This window comes from Alosa sapidissima, chromosome 6, assembly GCF_018492685.1.
Source record: "Alosa sapidissima isolate fAloSap1 chromosome 6, fAloSap1.pri, whole genome shotgun sequence".
In the NCBI taxonomy this organism is placed as follows: Eukaryota; Metazoa; Chordata; class Actinopteri; order Clupeiformes; family Clupeidae; genus Alosa; species Alosa sapidissima.
In genome coordinates this window covers 39623864-39647891 of record NC_055962.1, presented here as the reverse complement: position 1 = coordinate 39647891, position 24028 = coordinate 39623864, and the positions used below count along the sequence as shown (strand labels likewise).

Below are 24028 nucleotides of genomic sequence, written 5' to 3'. Positions count from 1 at the left end.
TCTTTGCAACAATTGATTAATCTGTCACCATATGCCTACGTTTGCAAAGAGGAGAACATTTTAATTTGATTCACAATGAAACGTTACATTTAATTTACATGTTAACAATGAGTAGTTTTGGTTGTTGTTGGTGGCGTTATTGCGTCTCTTTTATGCCTACAATGCAAAATTGTTTGTTGTTTCAAAACATCGCAACGTGAAATGCCACAAAAAGCGGTTTGTGAATAGGCGACTTGCTGTAAAATCGCTGACTGCACCTTTAAGTTGGTACATTAAACATTATTACCAAATCCTTTTGGAAGTACAGCAAATTAAAATAAATTAAATAGATCTTTTTTGTAAACAAAGATTTTAAATGCAGTTGTTATTTCAAAGAAAATACATGTATGTTTCATTTATTTCTGACAAAGCCCTCCGCTGTCTGTTTTTTGTATGAAGCCCACCCCATAACAGACAAGTGCCCAGACAGCAAAATCATATTGGCAGATAGCGGACCGCTGGTGGTATGCCACCGGTGGCGTGCCACTTGTGGTCCGCCGTTGGACATAAAATGATAAATGGAGTAAACTGTAACTGAACAAATGAAAAAGATTTTAGACCAATAGTGGCAAAATAATGGGCAATTTGTCTGTAACCCGCCAGCGGACCGCCAGAGAACCGATGAGCAAAATGCCAGCGGACCACCAGCTATGCCCCCAATGGACCGACAGTGGTCCGCCAGCCTCTTGCTATCTGGGTGGTTATGATTAGTCACCCCATAACAGACAAGTGGTTATGATAGTCACCATAACAGACAAGTGGTTTTGATTAGTCACCATACAGACAAGTGGTTTTGATTAGTCACCATAACAGACAAGTGGTTTTGATTAGTTCCAGGGATTTTGATGACTTTGGAAATCATTGGTAATGTGCAGAGCAAAATCAAATGCGCTCTGGTATTCATCTGGGCCCCAGGCTGAGCTTTTGCTGTGTGTGTGGTATGTTTGTGTGTGTGTGTGTGTGTGTGTGTGTGAGGTTTTACTTCAGGTTATTTCAGACGTCATGGGATGTAAAAATGTGTTCAAGCAGTTTAAAGAAACGGAGAAGGACACACAGCTTGGAGTGCAGCTCAGTGTGCCTCTTTCAGCCTTAAGCCTCGGCCTTCAGCTGCCTCATGTGATGTGTGTGTGTGTGTGTGTGTGTGTGTCTGTGTGTGTGTGTGTGAAGTACCAACCCGGACAAAACTATGTGACCTAGGCTATCAATGCAAGCTAGTAGTGTTGATCTGTAGAGCTTGGGGCATGTCCACAATCTTGTTTCCAGTGGGTTAAGGCAGAAAAATAAAACAGCTAGCAAACGTTTTGCTCCATATCTGCAGTTATAGGCAGCCTTGCAGTATGGCGCAGGAGATGATTTTTGTACCCCTGAACACCATTGAGTGACAAAGCCCTATCTTATCTCTTGAAATATTAGAATCCTGTCTGTTGTAATATGATTTGTGGATTTAAATAAAGAATTAAAATGTGTGTGTGTGTGTGTCTACAGCACACTCCCCCGCTGGTGATGACAGACCTGTTTGAGGACATCAGAGATGGCGTGAGGCTGCTGGCCCTGCTGGAAGTGCTGTCTGGACAGAAGCTGGTCAGTCACACACACACACACACACGCACGCACACATACATGCACACACACACACACACATGCATGCACACACACTCACACACACACGCATGCATGCATGCACACACACATGCATGCACACACACTCACATATGCACACACACACACACGCATGTACACACACACACACACACGCATGCATGTACACACACACACACACGCATGCACACACGCACACACACACACATGTATGCAGACACGCACATACACATGCATGCATGCACACACACACGTATGCACGCACACACACAAGCATGCACGCACACACACACAAGCATGCACACACACACACACACGCATGCACACACACACACACATGCATGCACACACATGCACGCACACACACACGCATGCATGCACACACACACGCATGCACACACATGCATACAGACACACACACACGCATGCACACACACACAAACACACACACATGCACATACACACACACACATGCACGCACGCACACACACGCACATGCATGCACACACACACACGCATGCACACGCATGCACACACACACACACGCATGCATGCACGCGCATGCACACACACATGCACGTACACACACACACACAGCCAAAACAGATTAAACTGATAAAACAGATAAAACACAATAAATCTGTTTTGACTAGTTACCAAAGTTCTTTACCCGGTTGTTTACCTTGGTTACCTGGGAAGAAGCGTCGCCTTGGTTACCTGGGAAGAAGCGTCGCCAGGAGGAAAAGAGGGAAAAGAGCCGGGATCTTGGTCAGATCTTGGTCATGGTCAGATCTTGGTCAGATCTTGGTCATGGTCAGAGCAACAGAGTAGGTGGTGTGTGTATTCTGGTTAACAAATGGCTGGTGTGTGGATGTACAAACGACATCCACAGGATGCTCTCCTGACCTCGAACATCTCATGGTCAAATGCAGGCCTGTCCAGCCAATCACATCACTCTTCAGTCTTGCTACTGGCAGCCTATAGGCAGATGCAGAACCCTGCATGTTTCTGCACAACAAACTGGGGAGTTTTTCGGGCTGCTGCTGATAATGTTCGCTTAGGCGTTCGCTTTGGACAAAAACGTCTGCAAAGTTCCATAACCATAACAACAATGATTACACAGAGTATGTAACGGGCTACATATGCAAATGACATTGATGACATTGTACCGACAGTGATTACCAAGAGAGTACAGTAAAGCGCGTTATGAACTGAGGAAATCAATTAAAAGGGCTAAGAGACAGTACAGGGAAAAGGTGGAATTAATGTCCCTCTCTCTCCCTCTCCTCCTCCCTCTCCCTCTCCTCCTCCCTCTCCCTCTCTCTCCCTTTCCTCTCCTCTCTCTCTCCCTCTCCTCCCTCTCCCTCTCCTCCCTCTCACTCTCCTCCCTCTCTCCCTCCTCCTCTCCTCTCTCTCTCCTGCTCTCCTCCTCCCTCTCTCTCTTCTCGTTTCTCTCTCTCTCTCCTTTGTTTTTTTTTTGTATTTGGGTTGGTTGGGCTGAGGTTTTAACCCTTTAGCCGCCAGGGTTTAAAAAATATAAATTGGATTTTTACATCAAAATTTCAAAAGGCCATGGCTTGCAAGTGGTCAGAGATAAAGTCCTACTGTAAATGTGAAAATCATTGAGTATGACCAGAAGTTTATGAAGGGGGTAAATTTACTCATCTAATTTGCATATTATGACGTCACTGGATGGTAACCACCGTGAATTATGTACATTTCAGTAAATACTAGATGTTGAACATATTTGAGCAGATTTACTTTCTTTTTTTGTCATTTCACCGACATAACAAATGAACAGGAAAACAGTCACATGTAAATCAACAATAGTAAACTATTACTATAATCACAAACCCTATGCTACTATACAATAAAGTAGCCTGGTCAAATCAGTTCCATATCGCGGGTGACTTTGAAGTTCTTCAGAGCCCTATTTTTACAACCCCTGCTGTCTATACCACGTCCATTACGGACACTATCATCACTATTGTCACTGGCACCTCCAGCTATGTTGGGCAGAGGGTCGAAATAAGCATGGTATGCTTAGTGGACACTGTCGAAAAAGACGCACCTCCATTCACAGACGCTCCGTGACTATCAGTCAATAGACGATCGATCATATTCTCCAAAAGGCAGATATTCTCCTTCAGAATCAGAATAGGTGAATAACAGACCCAAGACTTCATCACACGTGAATTTTTTTTTCAACATTTGGTGTATTTCTGCTTCAATTTGTGCAAAACTAAGGCCCGCATCGCTTCCGCGTTATGGAGGAAATGCACGTCTTCTTCGTGTGTTTCTCGCGTGTTTTTCGAATGCTTCCTGAAAACTTAAAAAAAAAAAGGTTGAGCTTGAATCGAAGCTCTGGGTGTCAAGAGTACAAATGAGATTTTACACTGTACTCGCGTCTATCGTCTGTTTTATTCAGTAATGACGCTTGTCGCAATATTGCGACATGGGCGGTTAGAGGGTTAATATGGGTCGGTTTTATTGTTACTTGGTTTCCTTTTGACTGTAAATAAAGGAACCTTAAAAGTCTCTCTCTCCCCCTCTCTCTCTCTCTCCCCCTCTCTCTCAGCGATGTGAACAGGGCCGGCGCCTGCAGAGGATCCACTGGGTTGCTAATGTCCGCACAGCGCTCAACTTCCTGGAGGGCAGATGGGTAAGCAGACTCCCATGATGCTTTGCTCAGGTGCAGTGCTCCAGGTCAGAGCTGCAGACATGACCTCTGTATGACCTCTGTAGACCTCTACTGACCCCTGCTGACCTCTGTATGACCCCTACTGACTCCTCCCTCTCCGCCGCTATTCCCCACCAGACCTCCACTGGCACAGAAGCAGCACAACTCTCCAGACACACACACACACACACACACAGACAGACAGACACACAGACAGATAGGCAGAGAGGGTCCCCCTCCAGTCGGCTGTGTCTGTCTGCTTAGGTCTGTTCTGGAGTGTGTGTGAGTGTGTGTGTGTGTGTGTGTGTGTGTCTGTCTGCTTAGGTCTGGTCTGGAGTGAGTGTGTGTGTGTGTGTCCGTCTGCATATCTGGTCTGGTCTGGAGTGTGTGTGTGTGTGTGTGTGTGTGTGTGGCTGTGTCTGTCTGCTTAGGTCATTAATTCTCAGGCATCTGTGTGCGAGGCGGCTGGTAAGTCTGATAAGAATATATACTCTTGGTCTCTGCATTTATCCCAATCTGTGAATTAGTGAAACACACTCAGCACACAGTGAACACACAGTGAGGTGAAGCACACACTAATCCCGATGCAGTGAGCTGCCTGCAACAACAGCGGCGCTCGGGGAGCAGTGAGGGGTTAGGTGCCTTGCTCAAGGGCACTTCAGCCGTGCCTACTGGTCGGGGTTCGAACCTGCAATCCTCCGGTTACAAGTCTGAAGCGCTAACCAGTAGGCCACGGCTGCCCCTAAGTAGAGGAGGGAAAAGTTTGGTAAGTGTGTATTAGGTGTGTGAGGTTGTGAGGAGATATTCTTGGAAGAATTGTGTCTTCAAGAGTGTTTTGAAGATAGAGAGGGATGTCCCTGCTCTGATAGGACTTGGCAGATCGTACCACCATCATCTCTTCTACTTGGATTCTAAATGTATTGGGACGACACAACCCCAGAGTTGCTAGGTTACGGGGACGCTGGTGAGACACGCCGCTCCGTCTGGCATCATGTTTTTGTTTGTTTTTATGTAATGTTCGTAATTTTATGTAATGTTCTGTTATTTTTTTTTCTATTATTATTTATTTGTCAAGTTAAATGTTTTCACCTTTTATTTACGTTATTTTCGATAGTTGTTGTGTTATTCTTGGTCCTTTTTTCTGGCTGATAACTAACGGTAACGTTAGTTTCTATTCTACTGGGCTGATGAGCTTGAATTAGCCGTCCCTCTTCCATCTGACGCTGCACATCCTCTGTCTGGACTCGTCTGGACGGAAAGATTGCTCAGGTCAATGGGCCTACTCTGCGAGAGATCTGCAGCTGCCACGAGATGCTTGGGCTTTTTCAGCCGGTTGGAAATTGGACTAATTTCAACATGATTATTATTATTTTATTTATTTATTTTCAATTTGCTGTGTTGTCTGTCTTGTATGTCTTAGTGTCACGGGAACGCTGGCGAATACGCCGCTCCGTCCGGCATCTTTTGTGTTTGTTATTTTTTAAATGTTTTTGTCATCTGGTGTCAACGCTGGCGACTACGCCGCTCCGTCTGGCATTTTTTGTCTTATTGTCTTTTGTTTTTTGTCAATGTCTTGTATGTGGAGCGCTTTGGGTTGCACTTTGTGCATGTTAAATGCACTATACTAAATAAAACTGACTTGACTTGACTAAAACCCTAGTGTGTGTGTGAGTGTGTGTGTGGTGTGTGTGAGAGTGTGTGTGTGTGTGTGTGTGTGTGTGTGTACACAACCCCATCCCCCACCCTCCCCCTGTCACCTGCAGTGGATCTGTCTAACCCTGTTACCCTGTCTCTATGTTTCTATGTATGTCTGTCTCTCTCTCTCACTCTCTCTATGTCTGTCTGTCTGTCTCTCTCTATGTCTGTGGACCCACCAGTCTGTCTACAGAGGATCCCCGGTTAGTAGTGTAAACCACACATATAACATCACATTAAACACCACACATATAACATCACATTAAACACCACACATATACCACACATATAACAGCACATTAAACACCACACATATAACATCACATTAAACACCACACATATAACATCACATTAAACACCACACATATAACAGCACATTAAACACCACACATATACCACACATATAACAGCACATTAAACACCACACATATAACAGCACATTAAACACCACACATATACCACACACATAACAGCACATTAAACACCACACATATAACAGCACATTAAACACCACACACATAACAGCACATTAAACACCACACATATAACATCACATTAAACACCATACACATAACAGCACATTAAACACCACACATATAACATCACATTAAACAGCACACATATAACAGCACATTAAACACCACACATATAACATCACATTAAACACCACACACATATAACAGCACATTAAACACCACACATATAACCTCATGCTGTATGCCACATTAAACACCACACATATAACATCACATTAAGCACCACACATATACCACACATATAACAGCACATTAAACACCACACATATAACACCACACACATATAACAGCACATTAAACACCACACATATAACATCACATTAAACACCACACATATAACCTCATGCTGTATGCCACATTAAACACCACACATATAACATCACATTAAACACCACACATATAACATCACATTAAACACCACACATATAACCTCATGCTGTAGGCCACATTAAACAGTCTCCAGTAAAGTACAACGCCAAATCAGAGAAAGTTGGGAGGTTGTGTAAAATGACTAAAAACAGAATGTAATAATCATACCTGTCAACATTTAGCTTTCCAAAAATGGGAGATTCTTTTTTGTGGGGGGAGGGCTGCAGTCAGTGTTTGTACCGGATCTGTGTTTGCATATTTAATACGTTTCATACATGTGTTTCAACACTGCATTTCGGTCGTGCTTTTACCTTACCGAAAGCCAGAATGTATCCACCAACCTGCCTGCCTGCAGCCTACTTCCAAAACTCCAAAGCTGCTTACTGTCAGATTCGGTTCCGAGGACACAATATGCCAATTGTGTATCAACAACACTCAATAACAGTTTATGTGATGTGTTAATCACTTAAATTGCCAATAATTTGACAACAGCTAGTTCTGGAGTAGGCTATTCAACTAGCCCGCTTGCTTGCGAGACTCAGGCTGCGCAGTCGGCACCCGCTTCCTTGTTTTGGGTTGCCAGGTTTTAGCCTATGACAAAACGGTTGGAATTGAAAGTAAGTGATCGTGTATGTGTAGGGTGTAGTTCATACGCAATCTGGCAACCTAAGAGATGTCAGAATAACAGAAAAAATGAATGGATCAATCATTTTTAAATGAAGTTTGATGGCCATGCAAATTACGGGAGTTTTCCGGAAGAAATAACAAAACGGGAGGGTGCTGGGAGATGACCTTGAAATACGGGAGAGCCCGGGAAAAACGGGAGTGTTGACTGGTGTGGTAATAATCTGCAAATCTCGTAAAACTCATATTTAGTTGCAAAAAAGACAAAGACAACATATCAAATGTTTTCTATTTCATGGAAAATATATGTTTATTTTGAATTTGTTACCAGCAAGTTGGGATGGGGGTAACCAAATGCTGGAAAAGTGTAATTTGTTAGCAGCAAGTTGGGACGGGGGTAACCAAATGCTGGAAAAGTGTAATTTGTTAGCAGCAAGTTGGGACGGGGGTAACCAAATGCTGGAAAAGTGTAATTTGTTACCAGCAAGTTGGGACGGGGGTAACCAAATGCTGGAAAAGTGTAATTTGTTAGCAGCAAGTTGGGACGGGGGTAACCAAATGCTGGAAAAGTGTAATTTGTTAGCAGCAAGTTGGGACGGGGGTAACCAAATGCTGGAAAAGTGTAATTTGTTAGCAGCAAGTTGGGACGGGAGTAACCAAATACTGGAAAAGTGTAATGATAAAGAAAACAAAAGGAGGAATGTTTTGAAAAAGAGCATCCCAGAGAAGCAGGGTCCCTTAGAAGTAAAGACCCTTAAATGATTCTTAAATGAATGCCTTCATTTGGAATACTTCCACGATCTGTCGGCACTACCGTTTGTGTGAGCCTTCACTGTTTGCTCACCTGTTCTGCTCCGGGTTGAGCCTTACCTGGCGTTACCTGGCCGTCGATACTGCCTAAGTCCTCATCCACAATGTGGGCCGGTAGGACATACATCTTGTTTGTTTGTGCCTGGCTCTTTCTACTGCCTGTTCACCTGCTAGATAGATAGATAGATAGATAGATAGATAGATACTTTATTGATCTCCAGGGGAAATTCAAGGGCTCAGCAGCATCATACATACAACACAAACACATTCTTTAACAGCAGAAAGAGTAATTAAAGTATATAATATAAAAACACAACTAAGCAGTAAGGACAGTAGAAGATAAAGAATATGCTAAATATACTAAAATGCAAATTATACTAACACTTAATACAATATATAAAAATATACTAAAATACAAATTACAAAAATACAAATTATACTAACACTTAATCTAAATCAATTCTAAAAACAGTATCTACATAGTGGTGATTAATAAATCAGAGGCGCTTGCAATGACTGAGGCAGGGACTGAGCCTGTGATTCTCTGTGCATAGTAAGGTATGGTAAGGTGCTCTAAGGTGCTCTGTGTGAATGAGTGTCATGGTGGTAGTGCAATGGTGATAGTGGTCATGGTGATGTAAGTCAACAGTGCAACAATGCAGAAATAACTGCTAGTGACGGGTTTGCTTCAGTACTCGGCCACTGACCTGCTCCAGCTGCGCTATCACCTGCCTGGACCTGCGCCGGAGGCTCTCCACCTTCACCCGGTCATCGCCTTCCAGCCCCGCCGGAGATACATCCACCGAGGGTCCCGCCGGCATTTCAACCACAACAGCTCAACAGCAATAAAGTCCATCTGGTCCAGCTCTCGTCGCCCTTCACATTCCACCAGCCGGGCTGTTGACCACAGCGTGCTAGCCCGCCTAGCTCGGTCGGCTCGCACCACCACCAGCTGTGACAACACCTCACTGAACTTCGCTCTGCTCAACATCCGCTCACTGACAGGCAAGGGACATCTCATCCAGGACCTCATTGCCGACCGTAAGCTAGACTTTCTCTGTTTAACCGAGACATGGCAACAGCCCAATGACTTTTCTCAGCTGAACGATTCCACTCCTAGCAGGTTTGTTTACACCCGTCAACCCCGCGGCTCCGGCCGGGGAGGAGGTCTCGCGATGATCTTCCGCGAGAAGTGGAAAGTCATGCCGGTGTCGGCGCCTGTCTCCAGCTCATTTGAATCTGCTGTCTGCGAACTGTCTGGTCCCACTCCAACCATTATTGCTACTGTCTACCGAATAGTGAATTTTTAAATGACTTTGCTGCTTTCCTCACCCATTTATCCTCTCTCTCACCAAACATAATACTTCTGGGAGATTTCAACATCCACATGGACGATATCAATCTGCCTCTCACCAAAGACTTTATTTCCTGTTTAGAGAGTTTTGGTTGTCAGCAACATACCACTTTTCCCACACACTCCAAAGGTCATATCCTGGATTTAATCTGCTGCTCTGGTGTCACCCCTCTTGACCTTACAGCTGATGAACTTCCTATAACTGACCACTTTCTCCTCTCATTTACAGTGAAACTCACCCTCTCCATCTCTAAAAAACCATGCCTCATTTCTTTTTGGAATATAAATAATATCAACCTTGCCACTCTCACCTCAAGCATACACGCCTCCTGCCACAGCATTTATTAAAATGACCAATGACCTCCTTATGGCAGCTGATTCTGGACTCCTCACCATCCTCATCCTCCTCGACCTGAGTGCAGCCTTTGATACCATTTGTCACACCACCCTCCTCAACAGGCTGTCTTCCATTGGCATCACCCACACTCCGTTCAACTGGTTCACATCCTACCTCTCTGGCCCCACTCAGTTCATTCAACTTAAGTCCCTTAAATCCATCCCCTCCTCCGTCACTTCAGGTGTGCCCCAGGGCTCTGTCCTGGGGCCCCTACTCTTCATCATCTACCTCCTTCCCCTCGGCAATATCTTTTGCAAATTCAACATTAATTTCCACTGTTATGCAGATGACACCCAGCTCTACCTCTCCAGCAACCCTTCGTCCACTCTCCCACCCACCTCCCTTACTGATTGCATCTCTGAAATAAAAACCTGGTTCACCCAAAACGTCCTTAAACTAAACAGTAACAAAACCGAGGTCCTCGTCATTGGTACTAAGTCCACTCTATCCAAAACAGACAGCTTTTCTCTTTCTATTGATAACTCCTCTGTTTCACCCTCCCCTCAGGTTAAGAGTCTGGGTGTCATCCTTGACAGCACACTATCCTTTCAATCCCACATCAATAATATCACTCGGTCTGCTTACTTCCACCTACGTAATATCAATCGCCTCCGCCCCTCCCTAAACCCCCACACTGCTGCCATTCTTGTCCACAGTCTCGTCACTTCCCGTCTTGATTACTGCAACTCTCTCCTTTTCGGCCTCCCCCACAAATCCCTCCATAAACTTTAACTAGTCCAGAATTCAGCTGCCCGCATCATAACTCGAACCCCCTCCATTCACCACATCACTCCCGTCCTCCATCAGCTCCACTGGCTCCCGGTTCAGTTCCGCATCCAATTTAAAGTCCTCCTGTTTACTTTCAAGGCCATTCACAACCTCGCCCCTCCATATTTGTCTGATCTCCTCCATGTTCCCACTCCCTCCCGCTCTCTAAGATCCTCTTCCTCCATACACCTGTCTGTCCCCACCGCCCGTCTCACCACCATGTGGAGCAGAGCATTCACACCTGTCTGTCCCCACCGCCCGTCTCACCACCATGTGGAGCAGAGCATTCACACCTGTCTGTCCCCACCGCCCGTCTCACCACCATGTGGAGCATTCACACCTGTCTGTCCCCACCGCCCGTCTCACCACCATGTGGAGCATTCAGCCGCTCTGCTCTGCTCCCCGTCTCTGGAATTCACTACCACCCCAACTTAGAAACATTGATTCATTCCCCCATTTTAAATCACAACTCAAAACACATCTTTTTAAAACTGCTTATTCCATATGATGTTATTTTTGTTTGTTTTGTTTCTGTTTTTGTCTTTTCTTGCTTGTTTTTTTAAATATTTTATATTTGTATGTACGGTGTCCTTGAGTGCCAAGAAAGGCGCCTTTAAATAAACTGTAATTGTGAAGTATTTAGGGAGTTCATCAGCTACAGGACATATCATTAAACATTTAGAGAATCTAGAGAAATCTTCGCAAACAAGGGATAGAGCTGAAAAACAATATTGGAATGGGCGTGGTCTTCTGGACCTCAGATGGCACTGCATTAAAACCAGATCTGTTTCTGTAAAGAAAAGTATTGTATGGGCTCAGGAAAACCTCTGATAACCATTGTCTATGAGCACAGTTTGATACTCAATTCAGAAATGCTAATGTAAACTTTATCATGTAACAGCCAAAATTGTATTTAGACATGGTACAGAAATACCACTGTCTTATTGTCACAGACTCAGACTGGTAAAACAGATCCTTAGATATACAGGTTCCTTTATTGGTTCAGAGGATCATTCAGCCGATTGCAGAAGGATTAAACAGGATTCCTGGAAGAGGCAGGAAACAGAGGCGCACAGCATAAGTCCTTGAGTCCACGATCGACGAAGCCAGACACAGACTGGAGAATGCGGGAAACCTTTGTAGGGGAGTTAATGATGTGGTGATTGCTTGCAGGTGAGTAGAGCTAATAGGCAGGTGAGTGTGAGAGATTCCATGTGACTGGGGAAAGCGAGGGGTGTGGCCAGGTGCTGGAGTGGCATGAGGGGGCGTGGCCGAGGGGTGTGGCATTAGGAGAGTCAGGTGCTGGAGTGGCATGAGGGGGTGTGGCAGTAGGAGAGTCAGGTGCTGGAGTGGCATGAGGGGGCGTGGCCGAGGGAGTGTTTTCAGTCCATGTTTAAAATGGACTGAACGAACGATGCATCCTGAAGGCCTGTTTCTTTTCTCCCTCGAGATACTTTCTCCTCCGATAATAAACTTGTACCCGTAACGAAAGGCAATTGAAAATGTAGCGGAGTAAAGAGTAGATTATTGGCTCAAAAATGTACTTGAGTAAGAGTAGAAGTGCCGTTTTGAAAAAGGAATATGGAAAGTTGCCGTTCCTCGAAAAAATACTTTTTTACTCATGTGCATTACTTCATGGCTGACCATGTTAATCATACCTGTCAACACTCCCGTTTTTCCCGGGTTTCTCCCGTATTTCAAGGTCATCTCCCAGCACCCTCCCGTTTTGTTATTTCTCCCGGAAAACTCCCGTAATTTGCATGGCCATCAAACTTCATTTTAAAATCATTGATGCATTCAAGTTGCCAGATTGTGTATGAAATACACCCTACACATACACGATCACTTAGTTTCAATTTCAACCGTTTTGTCATAGGCTAAAACCTGGCAACCCAAAACCCAAATAAGGAAGCGGGTGCCAACTGCGCAGCCTGAGTCTCGTCGTAAGCAAGCGGGTTAGATGAATGACCTACTCCAGAGCTGTTGTGAAATTGTTGGGAATTTAATTGATTAACACATCACATAAACTGTTATTGAGTGTCGTTAATACACTGAACTTGTTCCCTCGGAACCAAATCTGACAGCAAGCAGCTTTGGAGTTTTGGAAGTAGGTTGCAGGCAGGCAGCTGGTGGATACTGGCATGCGTACGGTAATGGTAAGGTAAAAGCAACGACCGAAATGCAGTTGAAACACGTGTATGAAACGTATTAAATATGCAAACACAGATCCGGTATAAACACTGACACCCCCCCCCCCCCCCCCCCCCGAAAAAAAATCTCCCGTTTTTGGAAAGCTAAATGTTGACAGGTATGATGTTAATGCAAATGAATCCAGATGTTTATTTTCATAATAAGCAGATAAATGAATCCAGAAGTTTATTTTCATGTATTCATACAGTATATGTGATTGTGTTCGTGTGGTTGAATTCACATGTTCAACTCTTCATAGTGTGTATGATTTAGATACAGTATGTGTGCACTGTTCCAGGAAATGTGTGTATGATCATTGAGTTGTGTGTGGCTGGTAATGTGTGTATGATCATTGAGTTGTGTGTTGCTGGTAATGTGTTGTTATTGGTAATGTGTTGTTGCTGGTAATGTGTGTATGATCATTGAGTTGTGTGTTGCTGGTAATGTGTGTTGCTGGTAATGTGTGTATGGTCATTGAGTTGTGTGTTTCAGGTGAAGTTGGTCAATATAAATGTCACGGACGTTGTTGATGGGCGGCCGTCCATCGTGCTGGGTCTGGTGTGGACGATCATCCTCTACTTCCAGGTGATGCAGGTCACATGACACATCACATGACACACACGATGACACGTCACATGACACACATAATGACACGTCACATGACACACACGATGACTGGCCTGTCTTCTGTGTGGTCAACACATGCTGCATGTTGACGCCAACTTGCTAAACATTCACAGCTTCTAAGAAATATTTGCACATAGCTATATAGGTATAACATATAGTGAGCAGAGCATATGTGTGTATGTGTGTGTGTATATGTGTGCGTGTTTGTGTGTGTGTATGTGTGTGTGTGTTTGTGTGTGTGTATATGTGTGTGTGTTTGTGTGTGTGTATATGTGTGTGTGCACATAGCTATATAGGTATAACATATACATGGGTGGTGCAGGACGCCCCCTGGTGGTTTTATATTGAATTTGCAGTTTCACATATTGCACAGATGTAGAGCTTTTAAAACATAATGTCAGCTGATCTTGCTCTCATTTCCTGATCAAAACATGTTCTCTGTTTGAGACAGTTTGAGGAGCTGACCAGCGGCCTGTCGGCTCTGCAGGGTCAATTGGGTAGCAGCTCCTCATTGGACAGTTCCAACAGTGCAGACACCACCAGCCCATCAATCAAGAGAAAGCCCCGCCTCTCATTCCAAGGCGGTGCCAGAAGAGCTCTGCTGAAATGGGTCCAATGCACAGTAACCACGGCAACCAAGTACAAATGCACACCACATACACACACACACCACATATACATTACATTTACATTTACGTGTGTTTACGTGGATTGGCCTGAGCGTACCGGTGGTAGAGCTAGACGTCGTTCGTCTGAGGAGCGCAGCGGTCTGGAGGTAGCGTATGTCTGTATGAGGGCATTCAAGTAGGTGGGAGCAGAACCGGAGACTACTTTGTAGGCAAGCGTTAGAGCCTTGAATTTGATGCGGGTTGCCATAGGTAGCCAGTGTAGCTGGATGAGCAGCGGGGTAACATGTTCCCTTTTGGGTTGGTTGTAGACCAGGCGCGCCGCCGCGTTCTGGATCATCTGAAGGGGTTTCACTGCGCAGGCTGGGAGACCTGTCAGAAGGGCGTTGCAGTAGTCGAGTCGTGAGATGACTATTGCCTGAAGCAGGAGTTGGGTAGCATCTTGAGTCAAGTAAGTCCTGATTTTCCGTATGTTGTAGAGTGCGAAACGGCACGACCGGGCGACTGAGGCAACATGATCTGAGAAGGTTAGTTGGTTGTCGAGAACAACTCCTAGATTTCTTGCAGTCCTGGTAGGTAAAACAGACAGGGAGTCAAATGTGATGTTGATGTTGTGGTGTATGGTAGGTTTAGCTGGGAGGACCAGCAGTTTTTGAGAGGTTCAGCTGGAGGTGATGTGCCTTCATCCATGTAGCTATGTCAGAGAGGCAATCCGAGATCCGTGCTGAAACCAAGGGGTCATCAGGTGGAAAGGACAGATAGAGCTGTGTGTCGCCTGCATAGCAGTGGTATGAGAAGCCATGCGAACGGATAATCTGTCCGAAGGAGGTGGTGTAGATAACAAAGAGAAGAGGGCCAAGCACTGAGCCCTGGGGGACCCCTGTGGTGAGATAGTGAGGTGCAGATAGCTGTCCAAGCCATGATACGTTAAACGAGCGTCCTGTGAGGTAGATTCAAACCAGGAGAGAGCAGAACCGGAGATTCCCATGTTAGTGAGTATAGAGAGAAGGATGCGGTGATTAACCGTGTCAAAGGTAGCCGATAAGTCAAGCAGAATGAGTACTGATGACCGAGCGGTCGCCCTGGCTTCTTTTAAGGCTTCTGTTACAGACAGCAGGGCCATATACACACACACACACACACCACATATACACACACACACACACACACCACATATACACACACACAAACACAAACCACATATACACACATACATACACACCACATACACAATGCACAGCAACCAAGTACAAACACACACCACATATACACACATACACACACTACATATACACACACACTACATATACACAAACACACACCACATATACACACACCACATACACAGACATACACAAACACACACCACATACACACACACACCACATACACAGACATACACAAACACACACTACATATACACACACACACACCACATATACACACACACACACACCACTTATACACACATACACACACACCACATATACACAAACACACACCACATATACACACATACACACACCACATATACACAAACACACACCACATATACACATACACACCACATACACACCACATATACACATACACACACAACATATACAACATGCACAGACACACACCACATATACACACACACACACACCACATATTCAACACAAATACACACCACATATACACATACACACACACACACACACATATACACATACACACACACCACATATACAACATACATACACACAAAATATACACAAACACATACATACACACAAAATATACACAAACACACACACCACATTGTTTTTGGTAAATCTGTAATACATCGGGTGTTTTTGGTGTGTTTTTGGTGAATCTCAGACGAAGGGGCCTGGAAGTGAATGACTTTGGTCCAAGCTGGCGTTCCGGAGTGGCGTTCCTCACCCTCATCTCCGCACTGAGGCCAGAACTGGTCAACATGGAACAGGTCTACAGGAGGGGACACCGGGAGAACCTTCAGGAGGCCTTCTCATTGGCTGAGAGGGAGCTGGGGATCCCACGGCTACTCGACCCTGAAGGTGCATGTGTGAATCAGCAGGGGCGCCCCCTACTGGAGACAGAGAGCATGTAGTGGAGATAGAGATCATGTAGTGGAGATGGAGATCATGTAGTGGAAATGGAGATGGTGTAGTGGAGATGGAGATTATGTAGTCTATGAGTAGAGATGGAGATGATGTAGTGGAGATCATGTAGTGGAGATGGAGATCATGTAGTGGAGATCATGTAGTCTATGAGTGGAGATGGAGATCATGTAGTGGAGATGGAGATGATGTAGTGGAGATCATGTAGTGGAGATGGAGATCATGTAGTGGAGATGGAGATGGTGTAGTGGAGATGAAGATCATGTAGTGGAGATCATGTAGTCTATGAGTGGAGATGGAGATGATGTAGTGGAGATGGAGATGATGTAGTCTATGAGTGGAGATGGAGATCATGTAGTGGAGATGGAGATCATGTAGTCTATGAGTGGAGATGGAGATCATGTAGTGGAGATGGAGATGATGTAGTGGAGATGGAGATGATGTAGTGGAGATCATGTAGTCTATGAGTGGAGATGGAGATGATGTAGTCTATGAGTGGAGATGGAGATGATGTAGTGGAGATGGAGATGATGTAGTGGAGATCATGTAGTCTATGAGTGGAGATGGAGATGATGTAGTGGAGATGGAGATGATGTAGTGGAGATGATGTAGTCTATGAGTGGAGATGGAGATGATGTAGTCTATGAGTGGAGATGGAGATGATGTAGTGGAGATGGAGATGATGTAGTGGAGATGATGTAGTCTATGAGTGGAGATGGAGATCATGTAGTGGAGATGGAGATCATGTAGTCTATGAGTGGAGATGGAGATCATGTAGTGGAGATGGAGATCATGTAGTCTATGAGTGGAGATGGAGATCATGTAGTGGAGATGGAGATGATGTAGTGGAGATCATGTAGTCTATGAGTGGAGATGGAGATGATGTAGTCTATGAGTGGAGATGGAGATGATGAAGTGGAGATTATGTAGTCTATGAGTGGAGATCATGTAGTCTATGAGTGGAGATGGAGATGGTGTAGTGGAGATGGAGATCATGTAGTGGAGATGGAGATCATGTAGTCTATGAGTGGAGATGGAGATCATGTAGTGGAGATGGAGATCATGTAGTCTATGAGTGGAGATGGAGATCATGTAGTGGAGATGAAGATCATGTAGTGGAGATGGTGTAGTGGAAATGGAGATCATGTAGTCTATGAGTGGAGATGGAGATCATGTAGTGGAGATGGAGATCATGTAGTCTATGAGTGGAGATGGAGATCATGTAGTGGAGATGGAGATGGTGTAGTGGAGATCATGTAGTCTATGAGTGGAGATGGAGATGATGTAATGGAGATGGAGATCATGTAGTGGAGATCATGTAGTGGAGATGGAGATGATGTAATGGAGATGGAGATGGTGTAGTGGAGATGGAGATCATGTAGTGGAGATGGAGATCATGTAGTGGAGATGGAGATGGTGTAGTGGAGATGGAGATCATGTAGTCTATGAGTGGAGATGGAAATCATGTAGTGGAGATGGAGATGGTGTAGTGGAGATGGAGATCATGTAGTGGAGATGGAGATCATGTAGTCTATGAGTGGAGATGGAAATCATGTAGTGGAGATGGAGATGGTGTAGTGGAGATGGAGATCATGTAGTCTATGAGTGGAGATGGTGTAGTGGAGATGGAGATGATGTAGTCTATGAGTGGAGATGGAGATGATGTAGTGGAGATCATGTAGTCTATGAGTGGAGATCATGTAGTCTATGAGTGGAGATGGAGATCATGTAGTGGAGATGGAGATGATGTAGTCTATGAGTGGAGATGGAGATCATGTAGTGGAGATGGAGATTGTGTAGTGGAGATGGAGATGGTGTAGTGGAGATGGAGATCATGTAGTGGAGATGGAGATGATGTAGTCTATGAGTGGAGATGGTGTAGTGGAGATGGAGATGATGTAGTGGAGATGATGTAGTCTATGAGTGGAGATGGAGATGATGTAGTGGAGATGGAGATGATGTTGTCTATGAGTGGAGATGGAAATCATGTGATGGAGATGGTGTAGTGGAGATGGAGATCATGGGAGTGGATATGGAGATCATGTAGTCTATGAGTGGAGATGGTGTAGTGGAGATGGAGATCATGGAGTGGAGATGGAGATCATGTAGTGGAGATGGAGATAATGTAGTGGATCATGTAGTCTATGAGTGGAGATAGAGATCATGGAGTGGAGATGGAGATCATGTAGTCTATGAGTGGAGATGGAGATTATGTAGTGGAGATGGAGATCATGCAGTGGAGATGGAGATCATGTAATCTATGAGTGGAGATGGAGATGGTGTAGTGGAGATGGAGATTATGTAGTGGAGATGGAGATCATGGAGTGGAGATGGAGATCATGTAGTGGAGATGGAGATCATGTAGTCTATGAGTGGAGATGGACATGGTGTAGTGGAGATGGAGATCATGTAGTGGAGATGGAGATCATGTAGTCTATGAGTGGAGATGGAGATGGTGTAGTGGAGATGGAGATCATGTAGTCTATGAGTGGAGATGGAGATCATGTAGTGGAGATGGAGATCATGTAGTGGAGATGGAGATCATGTAGTCTATGAGTGGAGATGGTGTAGTGGAGATGGAGATCATGTAGTCTATGAGTGGAGATGGAGATCATGTAGTGGAGATGGAGATCATGTAGTGGAGATGGAGATCATGTAGTCTATGAGTGGAGATGGAGATGGTGTAGTGGAGATGGAGATCATGTAGTCTATGAGTGGAGATGGAGATCATGTAGTGGAGATGGAGATCATGTAGTGGAGATGGAGATCATGTAGTGGAGATGGAGATCATGTAGTCTATGAGTGGAGATGGAGATGGTGTAGTGGAGATGGAGATCATGTAGTCTATGAGTGGAGATGGAGATCATGTAGTGGAGATGGAGATCATGTAGTGGAGATGGAGATCATGTAGTCTATGAGTGGAGATGGAGATGGTGTAGTGGAGATGGAGATCATGTAGTCTATGAGTGGAGATGGAGATTATGTAGTGGAGATGGAGATCATGTAGTCTATGAGTGGAGATGGAGATGGTGTAGTGGAGATGGAGATCATGTAGTGGAGATGGAGATCATGTAGTCTATGAGTGGAGATGGAGATGGTGTAGTGGAGATGGAGATCATGTAGTCTATGAGTGGAGATGGAGATTATGTAGTGGAGATGGAGATCATGTAGTCTATGAGTGGAGATGGAGATGGTGTAGTGGAGATGGAGATCATGTAGTGGAGATGGAGATGATGTAGTCTATGAGTGGAGATGGAGATCATGTAGTGGAGATGGAGATGGTGTAGTGGAGATGGAGATGATGTAGAGGAGATCATGTAGTCTATGAGTGGAGATGGAGATGATGTAATGGAGATGGAGATCATGTAGTGGAGATGGAGATCATGTAGTGGAGATGGAGATCATGTAGTGGAGATGGAGATCATGTAGTCTATGAGTGGAGATGGTGTAGTGGAGATGGAGATAATGTAGTGGAGATCATGTAGTCTATGAGTGGAGATCATGTAGTCTATGAGTGGAGATGGAGATCATGTAGTGGAGATGGAGATGATGTAGTGGAGATGGAGATCATGTAGTCTATGAGTGGAGATGGAGATCATGTAGTGGAGATGGAGATGGTATAGTGGAGATGGAGATCATGTAGTCTATGAGTGGAGATGGAGATCATGTAGTGGAGATGGAGATTGTGTAGTGGAGATGGAGATGGTGTAGTGGAGATGGAGATGATGTTGTCTATGAGTGGAGATGGAAATCATGTGATGGAGATGGTGTAGTGGAGATGGAGATCATGTAGTGGAGATGGAGATCATGTAGTGGAGATGGAGATCATGTTGTCTATGAGTGGAGATGGAGATGGTGTAGTGGAGATGGAGATGGTGTAGTGGAGATGGAGATCATGTAGTGGAGATGGAGATCATGTAGTGGAGATGGAGATCATGTTGTCTATGAGTGGAGATGGAGATGGTGTAGTTGAGATGGAGATCATGTAGTGGAGATGGAGATGGTGTAGTGGAGATGGAGATGGTGTAGTGGAGATGGAGATGATGTAGTGGAGATGGAGATGGTGTAGTGGAGATGGAGATCATGTAGTCTATGAGTGGAGATGGAGATCATGTAGTGGAGATGGAGATCATGTAGTGGAGATGGAGATCATGTAGTCTATGAGTGGAGATGGAGATCATGTAGTGGAGATGGAGATCATGTAGTCTATGAGTGGAGATGGAGATCATGTAGTGGAGATGGAGATCATGTAGTGGAGATGGAGATGGTGTAGTGGAGATGGAGATCATGTAGTGGAGATGGAGATGATGTAGTGGAGATGATGTAGTGGAGATGGAGATCATGTAGTGGAGATGGAGATCATGTAGTGGAGATGGAGATCATGTAGTGGAGATGGAGATGGTGTAGTGGAGATGGAGATGGAGATGGTGTAGTGGAGATGGAGATGATGTAGTGGAGATGGAGATGGTGTAGTGGAGATGGAGATCATGTAGTCTATGAGTGGAGATGGAGATCATGTAGTAGAGATGGAGATGATGTAGTCTATGAGTGGAGATGGAGATGATGTAGTCTATGAGTGGAGATGGAGATGATGTAGTGGAGATGGAGATGATGTAGTGGAGATCATGTAGTCTATGAGTGGAGATGGAGATGATGTAGTGGAGATGGAGATGATGTAGTGGAGATGATGTAGTCTATGAGTGGAGATGGAGATGATGTAGTCTATGAGTGGAGATGGAGATGATGTAGTGGAGATGGAGATGATGTAGTGGAGATGATGTAGTCTATGAGTGGAGATGGAGATCATGTAGTGGAGATGGAGATCATGTAGTCTATGAGTGGAGATGGAGATCATGTAGTGGAGATGGAGATCATGTAGTCTATGAGTGGAGATGGAGATCATGTAGTGGAGATGGAGATGATGTAGTGGAGATCATGTAGTCTATGAGTGGAGATGGAGATGATGTAGTCTATGAGTGGAGATGGAGATGATGAAGTGGAGATTATGTAGTCTATGAGTGGAGATCATGTAGTCTATGAGTGGAGATGGAGATGGTGTAGTGGAGATGGAGATCATGTAGTGGAGATGGAGATGATGTTGTCTATGAGTGGAGATGGAGATCATGTAGTGGAGATGGAGATGATGTAGTCTATGAGTGGAGATGGAGATCATGTAGTGGAGATGGAGATGGTGTAGTGGAGATGGAGATCATGTAGTCTATGAGTGGAGATGGAGATCATGTAGTGGAGATGGTGTAGTGGAAATGGAGATCATGTAGTCTATGAGTGGAGATGGAGATCATGTAGTGGAGATGGAGATCATGTAGTCTATGAGTGGAGATGGAGATCATGTAGTGGAGATGGAGATGGTGTAGTGGAGATCATGTAGTCTATGAGTGGAGATGGAGATGATGTAATGGAGATGGAGATCATGTAGTGGAGATCATGTAGTGGAGATGGAGATGATGTAATGGAGATGGAGATGGTGTAGTGGAGATGGAGATCATGTAGTGGAGATGGAGATCATGTAGTGGAGATGGAGATGGTGTAGTGGAGATGGAGATCATGTAGTCTATGAGTGGAGATGGAAATCATGTAGTGGAGATGGAGATGGTGTAGTGGAGATGGAGATCATGTAGTGGAGATGGAGATCATGTAGTCTATGAGTGGAGATGGAAATCATGTAGTGGAGATGGAGATGGTGTAGTGGAGATGGAGATCATGTAGTCTATGAGTGGAGATGGTGTAGTGGAGATGGAGATGATGTAGTCTATGAGTGGAGATGGAGATGATGTAGTGGAGATCATGTAGTCTATGAGTGGAGATCATGTAGTCTATGAGTGGAGATGGAGATCATGTAGTGGAGATGGAGATGATGTAGTCTATGAGTGGAGATGGAGATCATGTAGTGGAGATGGAGATTGTGTAGTGGAGATGGAGATGGTGTAGTGGAGATGGAGATCATGTAGTGGAGATGGAGATGATGTAGTCTATGAGTGGAGATGGTGTAGTGGAGATGGAGATGATGTAGTGGAGATGATGTAGTCTATGAGTGGAGATGGAGATGATGTAGTGGAGATGGAGATGATGTTGTCTATGAGTGGAGATGGAAATCATGTGATGGAGATGGTGTAGTGGAGATGGAGATCATGGGAGTGGATATGGAGATCATGTAGTCTATGAGTGGAGATGGTGTAGTGGAGATGGAGATCATGGAGTGGAGATGGAGATCATGTAGTGGAGATGGAGATAATGTAGTGGATCATGTAGTCTATGAGTGGAGATAGAGATCATGGAGTGGAGATGGAGATCATGTAGTCTATGAGTGGAGATGGAGATTATGTAGTGGAGATGGAGATCATGCAGTGGAGATGGAGATCATGTAATCTATGAGTGGAGATGGAGATGGTGTAGTGGAGATGGAGATTATGTAGTGGAGATGGAGATCATGGAGTGGAGATGGAGATCATGTAGTGGAGATGGAGATCATGTAGTCTATGAGTGGAGATGGAGATGGTGTAGTGGAGATGGAGATCATGTAGTGGAGATGGAGATCATGTAGTCTATGAGTGGAGATGGAGATGGTGTAGTGGAGATGGAGATCATGTAGTCTATGAGTGGAGATGGAGATCATGTAGTGGAGATGGAGATCATGTAGTGGAGATGGAGATCATGTAGTCTATGAGTGGAGATGGTGTAGTGGAGATGGAGATCATGTAGTCTATGAGTGGAGATGGAGATCATGTAGTGGAGATGGAGATCATGTAGTGGAGATGGAGATCATGTAGTCTATGAGTGGAGATGGAGATGGTGTAGTGGAGATGGAGATCATGTAGTCTATGAGTGGAGATGGAGATCATGTAGTGGAGATGGAGATCATGTAGTGGAGATGGAGATCATGTAGTGGAGATGGAGATCATGTAGTCTATGAGTGGAGATGGAGATGGTGTAGTGGAGATGGAGATCATGTAGTCTATGAGTGGAGATGGAGATCATGTAGTGGAGATGGAGATCATGTAGTGGAGATGGAGATCATGTAGTCTATGAGTGGAGATGGAGATGGTGTAGTGGAGATGGAGATCATGTAGTCTATGAGTGGAGATGGAGATTATGTAGTGGAGATGGAGATCATGTAGTCTATGAGTGGAGATGGAGATGGTGTAGTGGAGATGGAGATCATGTAGTGGAGATGGAGATCATGTAGTCTATGAGTGGAGATGGAGATGGTGTAGTGGAGATGGAGATCATGTAGTCTATGAGTGGAGATGGAGATTATGTAGTGGAGATGGAGATCATGTAGTCTATGAGTGGAGATGGAGATGGTGTAGTGGAGATGGAGATCATGTAGTGGAGATGGAGATGATGTAGTCTATGAGTGGAGATGGAGATCATGTAGTGGAGATGGAGATGGTGTAGTGGAGATGGAGATGATGTAGAGGAGATCATGTAGTCTATGAGTGGAGATGGAGATGATGTAATGGAGATGGAGATCATGTAGTGGAGATGGAGATCATGTAGTGGAGATGGAGATCATGTAGTCTATGAGTGGAGATGGTGTAGTGGAGATGGAGATAATGTAGTGGAGATCATG

General features: G+C 44.7%; 1 protein-coding gene across 1 annotated transcript in view; it reads left to right on the top strand.

The window, feature by feature from the left end:
- Nucleotides 1–24028, top strand: part of syne1a (spectrin repeat containing, nuclear envelope 1a) — a 322712-nt gene that overhangs the window by 8566 nt on the left and 290118 nt on the right. The window contains exons 3-8 of the mRNA XM_042094571.1: nt 1525–1620; nt 4217–4300; nt 6196–6216; nt 13554–13646; nt 14140–14327; nt 16178–16374. Coding sequence (XP_041950505.1) covers nt 1525–1620; nt 4217–4300; nt 6196–6216; nt 13554–13646; nt 14140–14327; nt 16178–16374 — 679 coding nt within the window. The remainder of the gene's footprint in view (nt 1–1524; nt 1621–4216; nt 4301–6195; nt 6217–13553; nt 13647–14139; nt 14328–16177; nt 16375–24028) is intronic.